Here is a 26,142-nt window from a genome sequence, read left to right on the forward strand (position 1 = left end):
GAGGCCGACTTTTGACCCGGAAATGCAACTAAAACGATGGAATTTCATGGAAACTGTCCACATGCACACATCACAAAGCTATCACGTATGTCGATTATGATAATGCACTTTATATACACTACATTACGCCTACGTGTAATTCTGTACACTCAACATACATTTTTAGGTGTTCTAGTGTCCAAACACATTAGATATGTTGATCTTTAATCCAACAAACAAGCAGACTACAGCACTTGTTCAAAAACCGTGATGTTCAATTATGTACATGAAAAAAGTTATTGGTTGACCTGTGTACCAAGCGTGCCAACGATACAACACAACCCCTGCTTTAGTATCTGATTCGTACATTTTCATCGCCATTATATTGGATGTGGCAAAGTTAAAACTGCTGGGTTAGGTGGCTCAGTTTATGTGCTGCTGAACTGGCTATGCAACAAGTTAACAATCGTTTTACACTCAAAGCCAGACCTCATGGGATGGAAAATAAGTATGTTAGGCAGCACTATTGATTCTGAAGGCTCTCGGAAGATGAGTTTGATGTCCAATTGGACGACAATTCTAACATACACATTCTGGAAGCATACATGGACGTCGCAGGGGACGAACACTAGAGTTTAGGTTGTAAATGTTCCGTGCTTCTGATAATGTTTAGTCCCTCAATATGAACCGCCCCCCCCCCCCCCGCCAATGCGTTTAGCCCAGGAGTCAGCAACCTTTTTTGAAGCCGAGAGCTACTCTTTGGGTATTGAGTAATGCGAAGGGCTACTAGTTGGATACACACTTCTGAAATATGACGTTTTATTCAATTACCTTTCATAAAATTATTGAATGTTATTATTTATAAGTAACGATATTTATCTGTGTGAAGACAATGACAATTATTTCTCTTTTCACTTCACCAACATTCATACATACATCAACTGTACGGACTCAGAAGTTCACTCATTGACTTGCATTAATTCACAATTTGCCACATCCAATGTGGCGGACGCACTGGCGTATTGGGGTAACGGAGCAACCAGGTCGTAGTTGTTACATCCAAAAGTGTCCCCCCCACGATGTGGCGGTACTCTCTGACAACCTAACCTACCGAAGGAACACACAGGCACCATCGATAACATTGTCTGGAAAGAGATTGTTGGCTATGACAGTACAAATTGAACGAATGCAAACGAAGAAGCCGCTCTGTAAATTATAAAGAATTCGGTTGATAAGTTGCATTGGCGGGTCCAATTTATTTTCACCATCTAAGATTAGCATCAAAGACTGCTGTCACCTAGTCAGGCTAGCAACCTGCTAGTAGCAAGCACAGTAAGTAGTTCATATTTAGCCTGACGGCTAATGCTGTTTGGCCATTGTTGTTGTCAGGCGAACTCGTGAGGCTGAAGTGTATCCTATGAACTCAGAAATTTCGTAGTTTGTACAAACATGTCCACCACTTCGTTGGATAAAGAACTCCAGGAGCGACTGAGAGAGGCGTCTGCAATCGGGGACATTGACGAAGTGCGGACATTGGTCGAGAGTGGAGTCAACGTCAATTCCCAAAACGAAATCAATGGATGGTAAGTTTGCGCTCTAAAGCATAATATTAAGTGAGGTCTCCCTAACATGAAAAGCCACAAAATGTGTTTGCCTTCACCCATTGTAAAGCATTGACGCGTATTTAAGAACTTCCAGGAAGTTGCTTGGTGAGTTGCATGTTTGGTTTGCGCTGTGTATACCATTAGACAAATCATGGCTTAATCCTCTAGAAATGCCTGTAGGAAATCCTTTGAGTCATTTGGTCTTTCACGCAAAAACAAACAAAAGCAGTGAGCAAACAAAATATTAACAGGCACACATGATCCCCAATCATGAACATGGCTTTTCTATAGTTATTTGTCATAGTTATTCAATATTATTATAGATTAACTGCCCCTATTACACGAGGTTGTTGGAGTCTCTTTTACATGTGCGTGACTGTCTTTAATCTCACCAGGACTTGCCTGCATTGGGCATGCAAGCGGAACCATAAGCAGATTGTGTCGTACTTACTTAGTAGTGGTGCAGACAAAGACATCCTCACAGCTAAGGATGAGCTGGCCTCCCAACTCACATCGAAACCGGAGATCAAACGGCTTTTAGGAGGTAAACGATTGTCACAGTTGTTATTTTTCTTGCCTCATAGCATTTGTTTATAGTCGTTATCTTTGGACATGAACACAAATGTGACTTGCCATTTCCAGTAAGCTTGTTTTTTTTTTTTTTTTAACATCCACAGTTGAAGTGGAGGATGTGCCTGAAGTCAACGAACCTGAACTGCCAATCATCCCCAACTATTTGTCTAATCCTCCGTTCTTGTACGCAAAGATGGATAACAAGATGGAGCTCCTCCTTTCTCAGCACCTTGCACAAAATGGGTCTGTGGAACACATGGAGTCCATGGACAGCAATTCAGCTCCACTTTCTCCAACCCAGCACTTCCAGACATCACAGAGTCTGACCTCTGATGACTTGGTTCCGCCAACACACCCCATCACTCACAGCCAAGTTCAGAGCCGGGAATTCGTTCCAGCGGCTGAGCAAAACGGGGTGTCACCTGGCTCGGCCGCATCCCACAACCACACGGTGGTAAACTGCCCAGTGCATGTGGATCTGTCGGTTGAGCCGCACCTTGTCAACCATGCAGTGCCACACAATGGAACCATGTGCTCGCCTTCTTTGGCCTCACCCAGCCCAAGTTTGGCTTGCAGTAACGGCAGTCAGGTCCAAACACCGGTGACCAACGCTAACCCAACAGTGAGCAGGCAGCAGTCTGTGCCACAGCAGATAGGCTACAGTCAACCAGGCGGACCTTTGCCGGCCTTCCAGCCGTTTTTCTTCACAAGCACCTTCCCCGTCAATGTGCAAGGTGAGCGCAAACTATTGCGAAGCTTTTACAATCATGTGTCAATCAAGCGTTCTGTTTATTTAAACACTGTTACATTTCTCTAAGTTGTTAATGTCAGTGGAGTAAATGGACTTTTCTTGTGAATGAGTATACCGTCCCAAACTGTACCATGGTGAACCCACCTGTGGCTTAAATCCCCACCGTAGAGTTAGTACTGAAGGTGCGTATCCAGAACCCCAACGCCCGTGAGAACGACTTCATCGAGGTGGAACTGGACCGCCAGGAGCTCACGTATCGCTCCCTGCTGAGGGTCTGCTGCCGTGAATTGGACATCAGCGCCGAGCACGTGGAGAAGATCCGCAAGTTACCAAACACGATGTTGCGAAAGGTGAGATACACTTGAATGAGCCCTTTTTTAAAGTTTCCATGTTGTACCGGCGTTATTGGAGACAAACATGACCCCTTTTTGACTTTTTGCCAACAATAAAAATGCCCTCTGTTTCAATAGGAAATTTAGAGCCCTTTACTGAAGAGACTCAAAGTACTGTTTTTGTTTTTATAAAAATATTTTTTCAATTTAGTTAGGTTATGTGAACTAGAATACCCATGGCACTTCCAGCACATTTGTCTAGGTTCCTGCAGAAATATGCAACTGGTTGTCCTTGAAGAGTCGCATTTTCAAAAGAAATATAATTGATTATTCCGTACGAGTGTGAAATTCGCATGACGTGATGAATAGAATTTTGAGACGTAGTGTTGTTGCCGTGTTGTGTTATGCGATATATTCAATAACTGATCAAATCTGCAACTGATGTCCCTCTTTTGCCCAGGATAAAGATGTCGCCCGGCTGCAGGATTTTCAGGAGCTGGAGGTTGTCCTGGAGAAATCCGAGGGCTTGTCCCTGTTCTCCGGGACGGGGGGGCTCACTGACAGGCCCTGCTACAACATGAAGGCCTCGCGCCTCACCTACTAGAGCGCCCCCGGTCTCCCTGCTTTTCACGGGCTTCGGTAGCCACAGTTGAGCTAACTAGTTGCCTGCCAGCGCCCCAACTTTGTTCAGCTCGGGCGCTCTTGTCACTTGTCTTAGCGGGATTCCCTTTTTCCAATTCTCAAGCTCTTTGTCCTCCTGCGGGCCCTTTCGCTGCTTTGGTGTTCCCAACTCCCGACATTACTGATGCATGGTGTCTTGGATTACGAGAGAAAGTAATTGGGCCTTTCTCTCCGTCGCCACCCGGTGCACCTCGTGCCATGACTCCAGCGAGATGACAGGAGGTTGGTAGCGGACATGAGCTTGTCTTCCTGGGGTTTCTGCAATAGCCTTATATGGACATGTCCAACTCCAAGCTGCGGAACAAGGTGTGGCGCTCGATTTGCTTCGCTGTCACCGGACGGTAGCTACGATCGAAATCGAAGTGATAGAACATGTTCCAGCTTGCTAACGCACCGTCATACATGCTGTTGCTTCAACCTTAGTGTCTTTGCTGCAGAGCGGAGCTCGGTTAGCTGCTTTAATTGTTGGTCTCTTTGGACAGATCATTTTGACTGCTGTCTGCGTACGTTCCGACGTGATGGAGATGAAGCGCACTGTGGAAAAGAAACACTTTTAGTTTGTACTGTTTTCCATGGGTTCCGATTCCAATTCGTAAATAGTTGTTTTAAATTCCCAGATACCTCACAGTCTCTGAAGTATGTATAGTTTCTTTTTTTTTTCTTTTTTTTTTTGGAGTAACTGTTACTAACGAGGCCGGACCACGCGTTGCATGGCTCATACATGTGGATCATGCAGTAAAGCCACATGTAATCCCCCCCACCCCCCTTCTACTTCCACAGGTGGCAACTTACCGGTACATTGTACGATACAAGGAACTGCCCTCACTGAGCTAATTTGACCTGCTGATAAGCAAACAACAGAATATCTCTGCATCACAAAGGATTGCAGTTCAACAGGTTTGTTTGTTTGAATTGAAAAGAGGAGGGGAATGAAAACTGCACCTGCTTATTATTGTTCCAAAAGTACAATGACTAAAAAGCTACAATGAGGGTGGGGGTTGTGTTTCCTTGTTGCCACCTTTCTCAATGGCAGTTTTTTTTCTTATTGTTTTTAATGGTAGCGGTATTACAGAACAGAAGTCTGTTTAACCTAACCTAAAACCGAACTGACAAGATGACTATTGCGACAAGTTTTTGAAGATGGTCATGCTTGTGTCGAGGACCTGATGGCAAATGGAAAATGGAAATGTTAATGCTGCCAATACTTGGGCTCATTTCCAGACATTGGTGCCGTAGACTGCGCCACGTTGTACATCCTAGAAATCAAAAGGTTTCTTACCAGCATCGTTTGCTTTTCACATCTATACCTGAAGCTCTTACTTTATATCTATATTTTTTATTAATTAGCACCGTTTTTTTTTTTAACCAGGTAGGCCTGTTGTGTTTGTGTCACAACATTCATGTCGGAAGTTGGAAGAAAGTGCTATGTGAGGTAAAGACGATGGAAAAGGCTTGATGAAACCGCAAATGTGAAGACAGGGTGAGAGTGTTGTTTAAAATGAGTTTATGGCTCACGTTTGATTCTGTGAAAAAGGAGAGGACTAACAATCTTACTGGGTTTGTTTATCGTTCTAGAGTTAAAGCAGAATAGAGTTTGACTTAACCTATGCATCCAGAGTCTGATATTTTTCTAAAAGATGTGTCCCGTGTACTTGCAGACATAATCGTAGGCACTGTTGAAGCTGTGTTTTTCGTTCTGGAGACCTGTACATGTTCTTTGATAAAGCATGGTGAATGACTTCCATCTCTTCTCAGGCTTCCTTCCTTCAACACGCTGTCCTGTTACTATCAATGTTGAGTTTGTCGTGTCGTGGGTATGATCATGTCATCCAACATTGGTGAAATGCAACATTAGAAAACTGGCGGGAGTTAGAGCCAGTCGTTGTTTAAATATTCTAAAGCCATAGTCATTTGTTAAATTCGAGGTTAGAAGCCTCGCCTTAGTTATTACAATTGTCCGAATAAAGTGTCCATTTTCTGTAAGCGACTATATGATCAGTATCGAGGCTGTGGGAATGGTTTCCGTTTGATAATTCGCCGCTAGATGGCAGCAGTGGCTTTGATCAAATCTTGGACGCACACGAGCTGGCATTAAATGAGTTAATTCTAGTTCAACATAAAGAGACCTTTTTGCATATGGAAGTAATCCTATGTGCACTGTACAAGAATCATGACAATTACAGTGCTGCAAAGCGAGAAAAACAAGATATTCAATAACAATTGGGAAGGACGTTTATTTCAACAAATCAAAGGAAAATTAAATGTTCCTAAACAGTGAAATTGTACATGTATGATTACTTAATGGCAAGATACCGCGGAAACAGTTTGTGGTCAAAACCTTGAAAACTTTTTTTCTTCCTCCCAGAACCTCACCATCCAGCTGCGCATTCTTATCTGACCCAGATTTGCACAACAAGCCACTGTAGTACATTTTGTTATGCCCCAAATCATCAAGACCTTTTGTTATGTTCCCCTTCTGATGTAAAGAACATAAACAACCACTAAATCGTGGTCGTACTCATACACCTTGTTTATCTGTGACGCCTCTTGAATGAATGAGTACAACGACGTCCCATGTGGTGAGCAGATGTTCAGGCAAAGCAAACCAGGGGCCGCAAAAAGTATATAAACTCAGTGCAGACAGAAACGATAACTAGGATAACCAACAAATTCAATAATGGTCAATTTAAAGTCATCCGCCATTTTCAACAAAAACTAGATACCCCCTACCCCCTCCGTTTCATACTTCTTTCAAATTAACACTCAAATGAACTGTGCTTTCATCTAGTGGTCAAGAGTGGAATTACACCACATATAAACAAGCGAAGAATAACTAAATTGTTATTGTAGAAAATCTGCAAAATTCACAATAGAGGCAGTTTTATTGCATTAACTTTGTTGATGATGATTCATAACACCAACAATGTACGTATTTAACAGTAGTAAGACTACATGCACTTGCACATGGATGTCGGTGCGTCTGCCGTGTGGTCATTTGTGTCTAGACCCGCGTTGAGGAATCAGCTTAGTGCCCCACTGTGGCTGGACACCTTTGTTCTCAAGTGGGACACTCATAATGAGCTTAACATGAACAGCCCCTCGTTGTTTGAAAGCAGCTCTACCAGTCTCCAATGCCTCCTTGGCCGGCAGTGGAAACACCTCAGTTCAAGTCGTTAGCCCTAAGAGTATTTTAAAAACGGAGACTGAAGACGACATCGCTCACAGGTACTGTACTTGGCTTTCGTGCTTAGACTATGACCCTTGGAGTGATTTGTAAGCCACGTGCAATCTCTCCCCACTGCCGCTTTGTTACAAGATCTGAAATGAAGGACGTTCAGGCATTCTAGACTGAGTTGCCTAACTTGTGTCTATTCTGTGCCAAGTGAGCCACGGACCTCGAACAATATCACATGAGGAAATGATAACATTATTGGGATTGGCTGGCGACCAGTCCAGAATGTATCCCACCTCTCCCCTGAAGTCATCTTGGGTAGGCTTCAGCACACTTGTGTCCCGAATGAGGTCATGGTATAGAAAATGGATGGATGGGATAAGGTGTGTGTGCATGCCAGATATTGGGTAAGGAAATATTGTGGTTGGCATTCTGAGGAATAATGTTTATTCATCTGAACACAGGAAGAGGTCAATGTGTGACTGTGGTGTCTCTGAAATGTTCATAGACCAGACTGAAACACATTGGGCCTCTTTGGGCTCAGCAGGGACCCAGCTAGCGATGCACAGACTCCATTCGCCCACACACAAAAAAAAAAAACTTGGTCGACTTTTAATGTTCCCCAGACCAGCTTCGGAGGTCTGCAAACATGATTTAGTTGAACGGTGTTCCCAAAAGACATTTAGAAAACTAGCAACGTTTAAAGGAACAAGACAGTTGTTCACAGAAGGGCATTCAATGTTTTTGTTTGACGCGCAATATTCCTTGGACTAGTTCCTTGACAAAGAATACAGTTTATGGTGTGTGTGATCTTAAGTAAGCCGATGAGACTTTTATTATTTTCTTCTAGCTCGACCCCAAAGATATAATTGTAACATACATGACAACTACCAAACAAGGTTTTCCAATCACGCACAAAGTGGGCAAAATTGAAGGATGACAAAAAATGCGTTTGGTGCCATCTACTGGAGAACAGAGACATTAATGAATGAGTCGAGCATTCAGAGTACTGTACACTAATACTGTAGTAGGCTTAATAAAGGAAGGTGACAATTAAAATATGCAGCGTGTTAGTTGAGTTCAATTTTTTTTAATGTTAAAATGTAACTTTTTTCACTAGAAGCAAAAAGTCACATTTTGAAAGGCGTGACCGAAATTTAATGACGGAATATCATAGCAATCAGTCTGTGTGCTTCTTGTTTGCCTGCTAAGGGTTAAAGCCTTAAGCGGGCGTCCGGTGTGGGCGCAGGTGTCTCGCCACTGTGAGCGCGGAGCAGCGTCTGCAAACGTGCTGAATTTAAGTTGATCCCAACTGTAAGTCAGTCGCCTCCCGCCTCCCCAGTGGACGAAGCACAGTAGAATTGATGGAGTTGGATCTATTGAGTGCTCTACCCTCTCGTCATTAAACGTATAGTGAGGATGAGTCAAGAGACTAAATGAGCTTATAGCTTCCGTTTTGTACGATTGGACAGTTATTGTTTTATTTTTGGGGTCGTTACTTTTCTCCTCCCGCCGGATTTATTCTTCGGTTCTTCTAAGAGTTTAATCTCTCGCGCTGTGACGCACGCTATGTGGTGGATGCTATTTCCGCGATGGATTTGGTTTCCCCTGGGACATTTGTACACTTTTTTGCTCTATATGGACAGTGCCGGGGCGATGCCGATGTCCGTGGCCAAAGTCGTGTACTCTCACGCGGGTCTGTGCCCCAATGAGCTGAACCCCAACCTGTGGGTGGACGCTATGAGCACCTGTACCCGCGAGTGTGAATCTGACCAGGTGGGTTCCCTTCTATCTATCTATCTATCGATCTGTTTCACTCCATTTTGTCCACCTAAACAACAAGAGGTCACGAAGTTTGCCTTGATAGCAATGTTCAGTTTTGCTCGACCCTGTCAAATTGCTATTCATAATATCGGTTAATAGGGTATTAACATACTGAGAACTATTTATGATGTTGTTATCTTATTTTTAGAGGGTGAAAAATAGCAACAATTCTCAATGTGGCGCTGTAAAATATACCATCGTCCATAATCGTCCAGAGTTAATTGGGAAGCCATTTCATGGGAAATCTATTTTAAAGTGTGAGGTGCAACACGTTGTTAGTTACTTGTTCGTCAAGGAGGAACATTTTACACGGATATCGGGAAACTCGTAAACTGTCCAACAGGGGGGGAAAATTGGAAACAAATCAAGTGAAAGTAATCATTGGGCACATGAACTATATATGCGGTATTTTAGTGTCAGACATGCATCTGAGCCTTAGAGAGACGAGGCACAGTACACCCTGAGCATAGTTACTAGTCAAACTCACGACAGTACAGTGTCACAAAAACAAGATGTTACTAGTGACTCGATTTATGAGGTGTTTTTTATTTTATTTTATTGTGGTATGAGCTTTGACTTGCAAGTGCAAACTTGAAATGCAAGCGCCGTATAATGGCACGGTGACTCAACTAAATTCTCAACAAGCACCAGTTGGTAGATAACACGAAATATTCTTCAAAAAGGAGGCTTTGCACTTTTTGTTGCCACTCTCGGCTGAAGGTGATCGTCCAACTAAACAGAAAACATAGAGAATGACACAATATGTATTTAAAATGATATGGGTTGCAGAAATGTTCTTTGTCATTCTCTGTGTAGGACTGCGAGACGTTTGAGAAGTGCTGTCTCAACGTATGTGGGAACAAGAGTTGCGTGGCGGCACGCTACATTGACATCAAGGGCAACAAGGGCCCCATTGGAATGCCCAAGGGAGCCAGCTGTGACAAGTTCATGTGCTCCCAGCAAGGTTCCGAGTGTGACATCTGGGACGGGCAACCTGTGTGTAAGTGCCGGGACCGCTGCGAGCGAGAGCCCCACTTCACGTGCGCGTCCGACGGCATGACTTACTATAACAAGTGTTACATGGACGCAGAGGCGTGCTCCAAGGGTATCTCTATCTCTGAGGTCACCTGCAGGTAACATGTTAAGTATTTTCAATGTTTTCCAATTGCTTTTTGCTTTGGTGAGATCATGTTGTCGGAGAGACGTTGGCTGCTCGGAACATGATGCGCATTCTTTATTTCACCCATTGAATTGACAAAAAAAAGAAATAAGACCGTAGCGGCAATATTCAAGAATATCAGTATTTTCATATCAACTTCAGCGTTAAGTTTCAAGTTAAGACTCTTCATTAGGCAGAGACGTGCGGTCAGGGGAGGCAGGTGAGGCAGAGCCTCACCTCTGAATGCCCATTGTATTGCGCAATCATCACAAACTGGGTTGATACATGCAACTGGCTCGTGCTGCTTGCCGTATATCTGCATGTCGCAAATATAATGTTTAGCCAATTGAATAAGCTACCCTCTTTTGCTTTATATATTTGTAAATCTGACACTAAAGGAGTCAGTGCCTCACCAACCATGCACCTCACCGCACGCCATTGTCATTAGGTACACTTATACAAAGAACGAACTCCCGTTTTTACTAGATCGTCACCTCTCCTTACAGGTACCACCTGACATGGCCAAACACCAGTCCGCTCCCAGCCGAAACAACTCTCCGTCCAACCACGGCTCTTCAGACCACTCTGCCGGTTGACGTCCAGAGCCCCGCCATCCACAGCAGCCCCGCTCAGCAGGCTGTGTTTGTGGGGGAGACAGCCAGCTTCCTGTGTGAGATGACTGGGAAGCCGCACCCGCAAATCACCTGGGAGAAACAACTGAAGGGCAAGGACAACATCATCATGCGACCGAATCACGTGCGAGGGAACGTCGTGGTCACCAACATCGGCCAGCTTGTCATTTACAACGCGCAGCTTCAAGATGCCGGAATCTACACATGCACGGCCAAAAACGTGGGAGGAAGCGTATCTTCTCACTTCCCTTTGGCGGTAATCAAGAGAGAGGCGAGAGGAAAGGAAGCCCAAGGAAACAATACCAATCGTCCTTTCCCACCTGCAGAGTGCTTAAAAAGTCCAGACACCGACGACTGTGGAGAGGAAAGCATAAGCTGGTACTACGAATCAAGCCGGAACAATTGCTTTACCTTCACTTACAGTCAGTGCAATAAGAACCGGAACCATTTCGACGCCTATGATATCTGCATGCTGTCATGTGGGGGAGAGTTGGCGGCTCCTTGTAGCCTGCCCAGCGTTCAGGGACCCTGCAAGGCCTACGAACATCGGTGGGCCTACAGCAACGCCCTGAAAAAGTGCCAATCTTTTGTCTACGGAGGCTGCGGCGGCAACGAGAACAACTTTGAGTCCAAAGAGGCGTGCGAAGGGATGTGTCCCTTTCCCAAGAACCACAACTGCAAGGAGTGTAAGCCCCGAAGTAAGATGGTGGCCAGTTTCTGCAGGAGCGACTTTGTCATCCTGGCGCGGGTCACCGAGCTGACGGAGGAGCAGGAGTCGGGTCACGCTCTGATGACAGTGGAGGAGATCCTGAAGGATGAGAAGATGGGTCTCAAGTTCTTTGGCAAGGAACCCTTGGAGGTGACTCTCCTGAACATGGACTGGAACTGCCCCTGCCCAAACGTCACCGTAGCCGAGAATCAGCTCATCATCATGGGGGAGGTTCACAACGGGATGGCCGTGCTGCAGCCCGACAGCTTTGTAGGCTCCTCCAGCGCCCGGAAGGTCCGGAAGCTTCGTGAGGTTTCCAGCAAGAAGAGCTGCAATTTTTTTAAGGAGTTGCCTGGCACCCAGTAGGGGCTCTCTGATATCGGATCAACTGCACACCGTCGCACTGACTCTTCTCGTAGAACCTAATCATAAAATTGAAGACTTGAAACGCATGTCAAATCCCAGAAAGTATTAAAAGTAATTCAAATGATTTTGGTTATATTTGACTAAATTGATATTAGAGCCCCTCTCTAATATTAGAATTGTATTCATATGTGTCGTTCTATATTTGTGGCTTAAACGGATGTGACTCCTCAGTTTTATCTACCAGAATCAATAAGCTCTTTGGTACCTTTCATTCGGATTCAATCACAATCCAGGATATGTATGTGAACTACTCCGAACTATATTTATTTTTCTCTGATATTTCTTATAGAACAGCAGATACAGTATATGTCTGTATTACATGGAGTGGAGAACATCTCGATGCATATTTCCATCTCATCTATTATGTATTATTGTCCATTACTATGGAACTCGATGAATAAATATGATTTAAAGGTATTACGGATATTTGTGATTTTTACCCCATTTCTCGTAAACTCGATTGTGAATTCAGTTCATGGTCTGTCTGAGATTGACACACATACACGCACACACAAGCACACAAACTGGTTCTTGTCTGGCCTTCAAATCTGAAGCGGGTCACATTCCAGCCCAGCTGTGGAGGCCTGTGGAGCTGTGTGTTGTGTTGTGTCTGGGCTTGGGGCCCTCACATTGCACACACCCCACTGGCCATCCTTTGCCCTTGTGCGGCTCCTTTCATGTGTAAGAGGCCGGGAAGGGGAAGAGGAGGAGGGAGGAGGAGGAGGAAAAGATGGATGTTGGGTGATTCACTCTCTGGGCCACATGTATGCTAATAGGAAGGAATGGTAACTCAAGAAGAATATTGCATCTGTATTTCGATTTGTGGTTGTCCCGTTTAATATCGGGCCGAAATGTTGCTGAGGGAGAGATTAGCTCATTGTAATGCACCAACAATGCAAACAGAAACCGACATAATCTCCCTCTCTCATCTTTAGCAACTGAATGTTTATAAACCCCCTCCCTTGCCTTTACGCCCCCCCCCCCTCCTCCACACACACTCACTCCTCTTCTTCACCCGTCTACTCACTTAGACCGTCAGCAACCCAGCCTTCGGCGATGACCTCTGACCCACCTAATGAAAAAGAGGCCACCAAGAAAAGGACCACTTTCATTAGAGCTGCTGACAAGTGACTAGCTAAGCTCCACAAAAAAACCAACAAAAAAAACATTTGATGCTCAACTCTTCACATCACAGTCGACAGCTGACTTCAACACCAAGTTCACATGGAGACCACCAGCTAGGCCACCCGCCCGCCAGACAGACCATAATAATGAGCATGACAAGTGCAGACACAATGCCCTCAGTGACACCGTATGGAGGAGGAACTTGGGACGTTGACAGTAATTTATGATACACAATCAACCCAGCCATACTGGCATGAACCAAGTGGCACGCTCATTGCTTGTCAACTAAAAATGAGATTGATGTTTGTGTATATTGTTTTCATATCCTGTATTGTGTAGTTGTTATTTGTTTATCAAGAGTAGATAGATTGTTGAACATTTCTGGGCGGGGTTCGGTGAGATAACGAACTTTCAATTCTTGAGTAATCCCTGGTGTCTAAGTACGGATGTTTACAAACCATATAACATTTTATCTGACACTAAAAGCTAAAAATTACTTTTTTCCTTATCATATTTTTTTCTTTAATTTGCAGCTTTCTTTCTATAATAGTTCTTATTTTATAAATATATCATCCGCCAGATGCATTGAATTAAAAAAATAAGGTTTCAACTGTTGCTTTTCACCACGGAAGACTAATACAGTAAAAGCCGACCCTCGCGAGGATAAAAGGTTTAGAAAATGGATAGATGGATGATCTATAAGAGTACGTGACATTTAGGGTAGGCCTACTCAGGCACGTCATGCATCGCCACTAGGTGGTGCTCAAGTACATGCCTCCTTGCACCGGACGTGAAACGTGTAAAACATATCCGGTATTTAGTTGCTATTTTTCGAAAACGGATGTTATTTGCGTGGAGAAGCAAAACTAAATTACTAAGTAACAGTTAATGAGTTTAGAAGCGTAACGGTAGCCTTTTTGGGGAAATTGTTTTGTTTTTTACTCAAAAATGTTCGTGTTTAAAAGTCACGCGCTACTTTGCAACACGTTACTGTCATCACTAACGATAGGTATTCCTAAATGTTACTTGAAGCACTGTTGTATTTAATTTAATTCTTTGCACTTTACTTAATTTCTTAAAAGGTTGAACAACCAGATATCTTGGTTGGGACTTTTTCTGGCATTCAGTCGAGACCCATTCTAATACATTTTGATCAACACGACACATCCAATTGATAATGTAAGAAAGCAGAGAATTGAACATCATCATTGGTTGCGCATGCGCATTTGCAACTTCTTCCTATCAATGAGAATCTTCTTTTCTGAAATGATACAGCGATGTGAGGATTGAACAAATAGTTTGACACTTGCAATTCCAAGCTGAAAAATGTTACAAGGCGACTGAGAAAAAAAACTGTGCATAAAATTCGAGGCAGCGTCATTTATTCACATTATAGAGTTTTTAGAAAGAGAATATTCATTCATATTCTGACTTCACTCGAGTTTCAAAGCAGCATCCGGTCTCAACCAGGCCTTTCCACATTGAACTAAAACATGCAGTCCATCTAAATAGATTTTTTTTCTGCTCTCGGCACAATGACCTCGCAGTTCCTGTTGCCTTGGTTGCAGCAGGACAGATCGGACCTCCCTCTTTGTCAAGTGCTATGAAGTTGTGCAGCCGCTGGAGGGAGTCCTAACGTAAATGTTGAGAGGAATACTGCGGTGACTCGGAACGTCTGAAACGAGTGAGTCTCCCCCAAGGTCAGTATTGTTTGTCGAGTGGAAAAAGGAACACGTTGAACTCTTCCATTTTGGCAGTGCAATGCTTTCACAGTGTCTTCTATACAAACGCTTCTGAAGCCGAGTGAAAAACGTGTGCATTCTTTACAAGAAAAGTCATTTACTTTAAGATTGACGTGTGTAATAATAGAACGCAAACATTTAACACGCGAACTTAACACTTCGCAAGTTATTGTGTTTCAGAATACACGTTTAATTGGAACGCAATAATGCGTTTGGTGGAAGCAGAAGTAGTTTCTCCGTAGTCTTGTGAAACCAGTTTAGCACAGGCTGATCTAATCTGAGCACATCATGGGGTCATGTATACTTTCCAATGTCATTTTCTCGTTGACATAATCATTATCAGCGGCGTTAAATTGTCGTGGGGGCGCTGTTGGTGAGTGGTGTGACCTTTGGGTCGAACATTTCATGACTCGGATGTCCTCTGGGGATGCCAGGCTTCTTTGTTTACATTCTAAATAGAATATTGAGCGACATGGAAACAGGTTTTCGTTCGTTGCCCGAGCCTTTTTCAAAAGGAGTATTGCAGGGAGGGAATGCCTGCACCTCTCAGACGCATTACGAGGTAGTCAGTCAGGCCTATTTTTGGATTGCAGTCAAGTTTGTGCGTCATGAGACAATGTGAAAATTATTCATTGTTTTCATTTGGTGTTGGACAGAGATTCTCTCCATGTCTGGATGGCAGAATGACCTGTTTCTTATTATGTTGCAGAGATGGAGAGAAATGACGGTTACTGTGTAAAAAGGAAGCTACAGTAAATAGCTTGTCAGGTTTGTTTGGAGAGGGTGTGATGACTGATGAGTGATCAACAGGATGATTTATCGAGACGTGTACAGTTGGCTCTTTGTGAGGGCCCACTTGTGTTTACTTTACATATATGTGGGCAGCAAAGCAAAAGGCCTCTAAGTTGACCTCGTCTGAAATCCTCACGTGCAGCTTATGTCTAATGTGTGTGTGTGTGTTTATGCATTCATCCTGAGCAGCTTAGGCAGCATCACATGACACTCGACCTCTGACCTCTACTGTTTCCTGCTCCAGTGAACAACCCCTGTCCAAATGTATCTATCTACCCGAGAAAACAGGACTGTGTGGGTTGGAATAGTATACTGCTCAACAAACGTTTACTACATTTTTTTTAAAATCTGAGATGCAAATCAACTTTTCTAGATACTATACTTTTTTTTCGTCACTCATTTTGATCAAACCCCTTTTTTTTCTGTTTAATATTTATCAATTAAGAGGTTCAGCAACTGGTGGATTTAGTTTTCTGAAATGAATGGTAAAATTGCGCAAAGCTTTTATTGGTCAAACTTAAAAACAACAAAAAAAAGAATATACAGTATGTCCAAAACCCGGCGTGCTAGAAAGAAAGAAAATATATATTTTTAATTAGCATCCAAATTACTTTTAGGGACACATAAAGACATCGCTGATTGAAATTTTCTTCGGGCACCTTTGATGGACTTAGCTGAACCGACATTTCTTCACAACATCCAGACGTGAGCCACATCTGCCGAGTGACCATTAAGTAGGCTGCTTGAATAGACTGCTGCATTGGGAATTTACAATGAAAGTTAGCCCGAGGACATTACTATGCCTGATCTGTTGCCATAACAACTACAGCTCCAACTGAAGTGCGTGAAAAAGTTGTTGAATTAATTCTCCAATTCAAACCATGACTGACATTTTGAACATCTATATCGTATCGTGCTGTGCAAAAGAAGCCGAGGGATGGGTACTCAACTGGCCCCGGGGCTGAATTGTTAAAAACTCGCTTCACTCTTAACAATTGTCATTATTTTGCATGTTTAATTCTCTGATCACATTTCTAACTGGCAGGAAAATCAATATTTGTCAAAAATGCGTTTTCACAATTGGAGGCGAGCCGCCTCGTGTCATGCATGGAAATGCACATGTGACTCCTTCCTGTGCCAGTGTAGTGCCGTGCGATCATAACACCATATGATTCGTAGTATTATACTGTATAAAAACAGCCGTTGTACCATGTTACCCTATCATTCTGTTATTTTTGATGTGTGGGTTCAGTCTTGGTGTAACGGTGTCATTCAAGCCCCACTTAGTCGGGCCAAGTCAGTGGCCAGCACCCTCTGAGGATTAAGGTTTTACAAGCCCAGTGCAAGCCCGCGTCCTTTACATTACGTTAGCTCTGTTGAGACGCTATCTATTTATCTAGCTCGCTAGCTTGCTAGTTTGCTGATGGTTAGCTTGCAAGTTAGCCAGCTATCTTTTTTAATAGGCAGCTCTGGTAACGTGATGCTGCTTAGGGTGTCCAGATCGGGTAATATATAATCCTAACCGCCCTGCTAATGTATATGTGTACACATGTATTGTCTACACTGCTGAGTCTCTGCTGCTCCATCACTCCCACCACACGTTTTACCTACATTATCAACATATTGGGCTGGCATGGATCAGGTGGTAGAGAGGGTCATCTCTCGACTCGATTGTTGTGGGTTTAATCCTGAGCCCCTGTGACCCAAGTGTTCTTGATTGAGCAACTCAACGAATCCCCACTTGCTCCTGATGCCCCGTCTTCAATAGATGAAATGCGCTTTAAGTTACTTTGAAGGTGGAAAAAGTGCCATTCATGTGAAAGCCCCAGCTACTTATTATTACTCACACAGGTTTTGTCCAAATAATGCATGACTCATCGTTTGGATTGATACAATGGCAAAAAATATTGAGTAATGTGAGTTTGCATACAGAGCAGTTGTGATCAAATTCTCCCCCTTTTTTAGCCTCCTTGTTGACACGTGCAACATCGGCACACACTCCTACTCATTTTACATACAGTATACTGTATACAGTACTCTACAGTACCCATACATACTTTGCCAAGAAACAATTAGTCATGGTTGACATAAGCTCCTGCTATGGAAACAAAAGAAAGCCTGTTATGCAAGTAGCATGTGGCAATATTTTTTTTACTGGCCAAGCAGAAAAGTGGAAGTCGAAGCAGACTTATCTTCGTTATTATTTGCTGATTTGTTGAAGTGACGCGTCTGCCTTATTCTTTTCCTGTGAATTTAGTTTTCGGTTATATGGTTCTTACTTTATTGCTGTATATTTGTTTTGCCTGCATTGTGATCCAACCATCACACTGTCATGATAGAAGAGTGTGGGTGAGAGTCAGAAAGTTGTCTGCTCACAGACACAGAGCAATTTAAATATGAAGATAAAAAGAAACTCTCAGAAAGGTTCTGCGCAACCGCAGTACAACTCAATCATTGAGAGCCGCGTCCCATAATGATCCAAAGGCTAAGGATGGTTGCTCTTTTCTTGGTGGCAGAAGAAACTGTGGAAGGGGGTATGAGGTGCAACTCTTTTTGCTCCTAATCAATAGAGGTTGTTCGGTCCTCTCGCTGTCTCCATTCCATTGTAATGCAGCACAGAGCACTGCACACACGGCTTTGACAAAGCCTGCTTGTACTCTTGCAAACCTTGAGCTCGAAGCCTTTGCGGCAAAAAGTCTATGACCTCACTCATTCTCGTTTGGTTTGGACCCACAAAGCACACGCAAAGCAAGAGAAAGGCCCATTGGAGTAGTCAATGTGGAAATTAAAAGAAAAAAAAATGCACAGAGATGCAATGATGTCATATACCGTGGCATAAATTGGTGACAAATATAATGAGCTGCTTGCTCACAAGCTGACTGCACTCCATTTCAGGTTGTCACAATGCTAATGGCCTTGGTATGGCCATCGCGGCAAGCAATAAACACAGTGCAATACGCACCATAAATACACTTCAAACGCATAGTTAGCAACAAATATATTCCTGATTACCATCATTACTGCTTACCATCACTGTGAGGTTAGAGATACAGCCCCAAAATGAATAACAATAACAATAATCATAGCCTTATTCACAGTGTATGGCACCTTTCAAAACAGGGGTGCCTGTTGACGGCCAAGAGCAGTGAAAATGCTCCAGTCCACGCTTGGATCACTGCGCCCTTTTCCGCGCAGAGATTTCTCTGTGTGAGATGTGAGTGTTTGTGGCACATTTAAAAGAAATGAGAGGAGTGGTTTTAATTGGCCGCAAATGGAGTCCGCATTGATCATACCAACAGCGGCGCAAACCGCCCTTTGGTAAAATATGCCACCTCGCACGCATCTGCAAAAGTACACAAGGACTTTCACGCGTCCGTGCAAATTTACGCTGCGTCGGGACACGCTCCGGTCACGAAAAGACATCCCATAGTGGTATTATGCATGTATGCATTTCATATGATGCCGCTTTCCTTTATTTATTTATTTATTTAGTTAGTTAGTTCGTTCGTTAGTCAGTCTTCAATACTTTCGTTTATTGTTTTGTTTTGGGGGGGGGGGGGGTTAATAGCCCATTGTAAAGCAATGGTCCTGTGCAATTGTCACTGTAGAGACTAAAGGAAGAACAGAACAGAGCTGGGCTTCAGCAATAATGCCTCCATGCGTGTATTTATGCGTTCAAATGTGTGTGTGTGTGTGTGTGTGTGTGTGTGTGTGTGTGTGTGTGTGTGTGTGTGTGTGTGTGTGTGTGTGTGTGTGCGCGCGTGTGTGTGTGTGTGTTTGTATGTGTGAGCCTGCTGAGCCAGGCCTCTCATTATGAGCAATGTAATCTGAGCTTTTGGGGCCCGGGCAGGCCCACCGATTGAAGTACACGGTGGTCGAGCACTGGTGCCATCCCCCCGTGCCCCCGGCACTGTCTTTCCTGTGCTTTCACTCTGCTTAGCTCGGCAATTCTGATTATACAGCCAAGTGGGGTGGGCGTTTGTTGCAGAGGTGTGGTGGAGGTTCGGCTGGATGAGAGGTGATGGAATTGAGAGTTTAGGAAGCTTTGGTTTGCCTGTCTCTCTGTTTTCATTTATTTATTTACTTTACAAAGGGTAGACAATTTTTTCGCCACATGTGGCACCACATCTTTTAATCCGTGTATCAGTTCTATGGCAAACTGCAATTTTTGATGATCAAATCCATTTATGAGCTTTCTTCCAAATGATAATACATTTGATTTGACTAGTTCCCGTCTCTTGAAAACTGTATTTCAAAATAACTGTCTGAATTATAACGCATGACAGTACTTCTTTGTTAGTTTTGATCGAAATCCAATAATACACTCACAAAATTCTTCAGTCAACTTTAATACATAAATGGCTTTTCACAAGATAGCAATGGCTAAACGTCAATCCATCCATGCTAGCGCATAACAGGCAGGCAAGACGCAGAGTCAATCCTGAAATGTTCTTCTCAATAATATGTTCTATGTGCCCACACTAGTCTACAGATGGCATTCTGATGAATATCGCTTTTGTGGAATATGAGTTACTCAGCAAAATCCACCCATTTTTAGCCATTTCAGGCGGCGGCCATTTTGTCACTTTCTGGCGACTGAAAATGACATCACAGCTGCTCAGGGCTCAGGTAACGACCGATCATGCCTCACCTGTTTCCTAAAATTGAAGTATTGAGGAAAAAAAATGGGATTGATTTCCCCTTCAACAGTTGTACACACAAAGTGTTTGTAAGCACTTACTTCTCACTGACTCACAGTTTGGGAGAAGACAACTATCTTCGGTAGTACTACTGCCTGCTCTGTAACTTCCGTAACACAACAAAAAGAGGGAAAGGATAATTTTAAGTTACCTCACACTAAGTGACCACCGTGCAGGAGAAATGATTAATGGCCACACACGCGTCACGACATATGTGCGTGAAGGGTGTTTGGGCCCATGAGGCCCATCGTTCCATAGCTTGAATCTGCGTTTCATTTTCTAAATCCAGCATGTGAACGAAAAACATCCCCCATCTTTGCGTTCGCAATATGAATACCAGCATTTTATGAGTTTGATCTTTCGGCACATTTGAAGTGAGTTTTCATCTAATCTGTAGCTTTGGGGGAAGTGAAGAGCCGTCTTGAAAGGTGACCTTGTTTCTCCTCAGCAGAATTGGGTCTGCCTTCCACAGAACTGAAGGATTTGCATGTGTATTATTGTCACGTGGGACGTGTGTCTCTGAGAGGAGGGGGGCCTGGTTGTTGTACCCCAGGGGAACTCTTCACCTCTTTTCACAAGCTCTCGCGTTCATTTTCTTTGTACGGCGTGTAATTGGAGGAATGACTCAGTGCGGCGCTCTCTGGGGAGCACATTATTAATTTGTTGCCACTTCTGCCCCGCGCTGCAGTTTCGCTTCAAAACCCGAGTGCGTGCAAGACTTTGGCAGGGTTTTTGTTTTGTGTATTTCCATAAATCCTTTGACTGGTTTTCAAATAGAGCCGCGGTTGAATTAGCATTGGGATTTTGGTGGCATTTCTTATTGTCTTACTTTCCTCCTTGCCACACCTTGGTGTGTGTGTGTGTTTTGTGTGTGTGTGTCAGTGCGAGGGCGGCAGTTGGCAAAGCGCACCGTTTGTGAGTCAGCTGAATCTCTTCCACTTTGGCACAGCGTGACATTTTGCGGGAGCGACAGAGGCAGCAGCCACGCTCGCGACAGAAGCTAAACAGATGACGGCCGGCATTCCGAGTTGCCTTCCTAAAGTCTTGAGGGCTTTCGCTGCTTTTTAAGCTATCGACGTTGAGGCATTTGTCATATCTTAAGGCGCCACAAGACATCAACAACAGTGAATAATCGACTTGTGAGCGAGCCAAGTTAGGAGAGAAATCTAACACGCAAATCGACTTAAGCAATGTTATTAATAAACTTGAATCATAAAAATCAAGTGCGTGTGTGTTTGTGTGACTGTCATAAGCTGCCAAGCGCACGTTGGCAGAAGCATGATGAGATCCCAATTCTCTCCCATCTCACGGATTGCAGTGCTTGCATCAGTCTGTCCATCTGTCCAACTTCCCATAACGAGCCCGAGAGGAGACTGAAGCTGTCTGACTGCATTTAGTCACCCCGATTTCTCTCAGGCACCAAACCGCACCATATCCTCACCACAAGAAATGACAAAGTGAGCGTGCACCCACATCGCAGGAGAAAATGGGAGAAAAAAAAAATCTTCAGGATGTGCGAGAAAATGCTATTTATGCGTTCGGCAGCACACACCTTTGTTTGGCTGCTCACCACTGAGGGAGGAATCGAGTGAAAGCCAAACCACACGCACCATATTTTCATTCTCTGGGCTCTTTTCTCCAGCCTTTCTGACAATAGGGTAGCTGATGATTTGCACGCTACTATTTTTAGTCGCAAATATACAGACTCATCTAACCTTCCTGCAGCTGGGAAGGGAATTTGAGAGCCGCTGAGGAGAGAGGCGGGTGTGGTGGTGGTGGTGGTGCGGGGGGGGGGGGGGGGGGGGGGCCTCCAGTGTGTGTCCTCAGGGTAGATCATGTCAGATGAGTTTGACCTGCCTCCTCTTCCTCTTCTTTTTTTTGTTGTTGCTGTAAGCGTTGCGCAATATCTTGTGAAATTTTCCAGATGCAGAGATTTGCTCTCTTAAAGATAAGCAGAAAAGTGAAGTTGTCGACTAGCATGAGTTAGTGTTGATCAATTAGTCATTGGGGATTACGTTGAGCTGTTTGATCAGTTTGTGTACAGTGGATATAAAAAGTCGACCCCCCACCCCCGCCGTTCAAACGACTTAAAAAAAAATTGAGACCATTCTAAAACTTTTTGACTCTTTTTATTGCGGGTTTCAAGCAGAAGACCGCAGGCAACACGCGTGCGGCTATTTGGAACGGTTCAGAATTGCTTCCACCTTGACCCTGCTTCATTTTACTGAATGTCTGCTTTTCTTTTGATGTTGAGCAGTGCTGCGTTAGCACCCCCACCCCCCAACCCCCCGCGCCGCATCTCAGTGTAAAAGAAGCTAATGAAGGAGGTTCAAATCTTGGACGCGGCTACTGTTGAATTATGGGACACGACACAGTCAGCATACTTGAATTATATCCATGACTGAAAGTCAGGCAGTCTGCCCCCTGCTGCTTTTTACAACATTTTTTTTTCACTTCGCTCTTGCAGGTTCTCCCTCTTAAAATAGGCATGCCCAATACTTGTTAATTATAACTTCTCGGTTTAAAAAAAAAAGCATCCATACATTTTGTCTCACGACGCCCAGGACACGCATGAAAACAAATAAAAAGCCTCTAATTAGTGTCTGTGGTTTCCTTTGCATAGGGAGGGATGCCGCGAAATGATGAGCTTTGTGTTCTAGTTCACCGAGAAGCCTGTGGTCTCACGGCGATTTTGCATATGTTTTCTATTTTTCAGTGCGTCCGCCTCGACCTCAAGCCGACCGCGGGCACGTCTCGTGTGTGGACTGTCGGACTGCGGAATCAACTGCCCAGTAGGAGGAAGACAGCAAGCGACGGCATTACGTTTTCATCCATTGGCGCTTCCAAGCTCAACGTCAGGTCAAAAAACAATTTCTTCTCATTCAACTCATTTTTACGGTGGACGGAAAAGCAACGCAGTTGTTCTCATAGGCGGCGGTGTTACACATTTCAAAGTATCAGTATTATAAAACAAACACGTGGTAAAATGATTCTTTCAGTTTGATACTTTGAACTTCCTAAACACTGTGATCATTGTTGTCGTTGGGCTTTAAAATGTTATTTATTTTTTTTGCAACGCCACATTCACGCAGGCATGACGTAGGCGGATCCCAAACAGTTGCAGTATTTTACTTCTTCCAACCCAGCTATTCCTCATTTTTCCCTGCAGCGTTCCTCTTATAAAACAGCCCGTCTATTACCGCTCAGATCTGGATCTGGCTTGTGCCGGCAGGCTACAGTGCTCAACTCAAACCCACAACCTGAAAGGTGATGTCACTCAGAAAATCATACGACAGTACTGTTGAGTTGTTGCTGCGCGCAGAACTTTGAAAAACAGAGGAAATCTCCAGCGTTGATAGATCACCCCTCCCAGTATTGAGCCATAAAGGGTGTAAATGCCACACCTTGCATATTGACTGACACAAACCGAACTACCAGGATGAGAGCTATTTTGCACATTTGAAAGGCGCGGTCGTCAGTTGCGCACTGTTAGTAAATCGGGTTGGGCATTTATTTGCGTGTGCTTAATGCGCACTTTAGTATATCTGGCCCTTTCTAATAAGATGCACTCACGCACCGATTAATATGAGCGCACACGCGTCGATGAAACCAACGCGTATACCCCTGTCAGGTTACTGTTGCACTCATGCGCCGTTCTAAACCACCGCAAACTAAATAATACGCAGATTTGTGGGATTTATGTCGAGGTGCATTTTTGTAAACGGCTCTTGTCACGGATCCCGTTCGCATCTCGCAGATGCACTGTTTGCGATATTACGGAAGGTGTATCGAGCATGTCATGTCAAAACGATCGGGCAAAGGAACCCCGTCAAGGAGGAAGTGAATGCAATCTGCCACTTTGGATGTCATCTGAAACCCGTCCACTTGGCCTGTCCTCCGTTCTGTTTACATAAAAACACCCATCTGTTCTCGCCACTATTTTTATCCACACGTGGCCCGCTGTGTGGTGGAAAGTCTCCGATCCGCCCTTAAAAACACAATCGGCGGCCTACCTGTAAACCAGAAACACAAACGTCTTTCAATCTCTTGCTTCTCATAACACAAAACGTTTTCCTGGGGTGCACTTTATTGGGTGTCTTTTTGGACTATAGTGGTAACGATTGTTCAGGAGTTAGGGTTTAATTAGGGTTAGGGTATAGTGCCGGGCAATTGATAATGTGTTGCTCTTGCTAGCTCCCGCTTAAGGCCCCTTGCTAGCTCTTGCTGGCTAATATTGGTCCATATCAACGACAAAACTGTCACCAGACAAACAAATGACACGTTAATATTCCAAGAACCATCATATAAAAACAAACAGGACACCTAAACAAATAAATTAAAAAGAAAAGAAACAACAAGGCAGTGGTAAGTGTGAATGTGTAGATGTCAAATGAGAAAAAGTCGTCATGCTAGCTTGTCGCTCAGAAAGGTTTGTTGCGCATTATTAGCTATGGTCATTAGTCAGAGCAGCTAATGTTGAAACAAAACAATATATAGCTGTAAAGATCAGGTATATGCTTTGTCATTATGATTCAAATTATTCTTTCCGCTAGAATGACGCATTTGTCGCCAAACGCGAAAAATGATACCAACCTCAAATCTGCTTTCAACTTTCCCAAACAGGTAACAACTTGTGTTCGGATTCGTAAGAGAGAATATCTTTCCTTGAATTTTCTCGTGTCGGCGAAATGTTACATGCAACAAAATGTTAATCTAAACTGTTCATTGCAAACAGCTGTTCATCCATATTTTCATGCAGACATCCAATGTACTGTAGACGGTTTGAGGCACACACCATTCTTGTCTTGCATGTTGATCACATGCTCATTTGCCTTTTCCATCTTCGGATGCTTCGTTGGGAGTTTTTTTTTAAATCTTTGGACAACAACAATAGCAACCCTCTTTAAAATCAAAGTTGGACATGCGACACCAGAACTTCTTAGCGGCTTCTTCGCTTACTCTTCCTCCTCCTTATTTGGCATCAAATCACTCCCAATATTCGGCTGACACCACATTGGGTCCTCGATCACACCACAGGATTGATGTTTTATGGGCCCACTGTGAACTGCAAGCAGCCCAGTGAAGGGAGAATCTGGACGTGTCTGCTGCTGTGTTTCTCCATTGCCATGCATGGAGAGGAAGCTACCTGCAGCTTTTTTTTTTCTTTTTTCGGCCTTACCCAACAATCACTCTCTGGTGGTGTGGGTGTGCGTGAGAAGCATTCGGCGCACTGAGCAAGCAGGCTCATTCCTTCTTATCCGCAGATGTTCCACTATAAAGTGCTCTGCGGAGGCTGCCAACATGTGTGCCAAAGCTACGATTGAGTGAAAAACAGCTAATAAATGCATTTGTTTCGTTGATATTCACCCAGCCTCATGATTCAAAGAGCTTTAAAACCAAATTGGATTTTTTTTTCTTCCCCCTCCCCCACAGAGTGAGGCTGCTGGTGCCAATGTTAAGTGATCAAGAAAATGTAACGCCTTCCCCATTATCCCCGAAAAGCTCTTTTTGAGAGGAGTGCATCGCCATGAACAGCATGACAATGCAATGACGCGCTGGAAGGGTTAGGAATATGGTGATCAACGAACAGCAGTACCAGAATGTCATCTGCTGTTCGCCTTCATCTGCATTCAGTCGCTGACCTGCCTCAACGGTTGGCCCCGCAGATAACCTTTAAACTGAGCAGCAGTTATTGACTCCATCCATCCATTTTCAAATCCGCTTATCCTCACGAGGGTCGCGGGCGTGCTGGAGCCTGAACTGGTGGCCAGCCGACTGGCACAGATAGACAAACAACCATTTGTCCTCACGGTCACACCTAGGAACAATTTAGTGTTCCATTAACCTGCCATGCATGTTTTTTGGAATGTGGGAGGAAACCGGAATACCCGGAGAAAACCCACACAGGCACCGGCGAGAGCATGCAAACTCCACACGGGAA

At 44.0% G+C, this 26,142-nt stretch overlaps 2 protein-coding genes and 1 long non-coding RNA gene across 9 annotated transcripts in view; all 3 read left to right on the forward strand.

The window, feature by feature from the left end:
• Positions 1–1,059: 1,059 nt before the first annotated feature.
• ankrd40 (ankyrin repeat domain 40) lies at positions 1,060–5,664 on the forward strand. Of its 3 annotated transcripts, none has more exons than XM_086132590.1 (6): positions 1,060–1,562; positions 1,979–2,127; positions 2,261–2,890; positions 3,076–3,257; positions 3,700–3,878; positions 3,985–5,664. In XM_086132590.1, the coding sequence occupies exons 1-5, from the start codon at positions 1,429–1,431 to the stop codon at positions 3,841–3,843; spliced, it is 1,239 nt and encodes a 412-aa protein (XP_085988716.1). In that variant the 5' UTR covers positions 1,060–1,428; the 3' UTR covers positions 3,844–3,878; positions 3,985–5,664. The 3 variants fall into 3 exon arrangements, with proteins under 3 accessions (XP_085988716.1, XP_085988715.1, XP_085988714.1); XM_086132589.1 differs by having other exon boundaries at positions 1,060–1,311; positions 1,407–1,562; positions 3,700–5,664; XM_086132588.1 differs by having other exon boundaries at positions 3,700–5,664.
• wfikkn2a (info WAP, follistatin/kazal, immunoglobulin, kunitz and netrin domain containing 2a) lies at positions 4,675–12,259 on the forward strand. 5 transcript variants are annotated; one of them, XM_086132585.1, is made up of 5 exons: positions 5,796–7,145; positions 7,304–7,410; positions 8,739–8,868; positions 9,733–10,049; positions 10,582–12,259. In XM_086132585.1, the coding sequence occupies exons 3-5, from the start codon at positions 8,749–8,751 to the stop codon at positions 11,780–11,782; spliced, it is 1,638 nt and encodes a 545-aa protein (XP_085988711.1). In that variant the 5' UTR covers positions 5,796–7,145; positions 7,304–7,410; positions 8,739–8,748; the 3' UTR covers positions 11,783–12,259. The 5 variants fall into 5 exon arrangements, with proteins under 5 accessions (XP_085988712.1, XP_085988711.1, XP_085988710.1 ...); XM_086132586.1 differs by lacking the exons at positions 5,796–7,145; positions 7,304–7,410 and adding an exon at positions 4,675–4,817; XM_086132584.1 differs by lacking the exon at positions 7,304–7,410.
• A 2,241-nt stretch (positions 12,260–14,500) lies between these two features.
• LOC147192611 (uncharacterized) overlaps positions 14,501–26,142 on the forward strand; it is a 67,414-nt gene continuing 55,772 nt past the window's right edge. Inside the window, exons 1-2 of the long non-coding RNA XR_015103212.1 lie at positions 14,501–14,667; positions 22,918–23,060. This is a non-coding gene — a long non-coding RNA (uncharacterized LOC147192611). The remainder of the gene's footprint in view (positions 14,668–22,917; positions 23,061–26,142) is intronic.

The sequence above is a fragment of the Hippocampus guttulatus genome, chromosome 16, assembly GCF_054856545.1.
Source record: "Hippocampus guttulatus isolate MCC_2025c chromosome 16, RoL_Hgut_1.0, whole genome shotgun sequence".
In the NCBI taxonomy this organism is placed as follows: Eukaryota; Metazoa; Chordata; class Actinopteri; order Syngnathiformes; family Syngnathidae; genus Hippocampus; species Hippocampus guttulatus.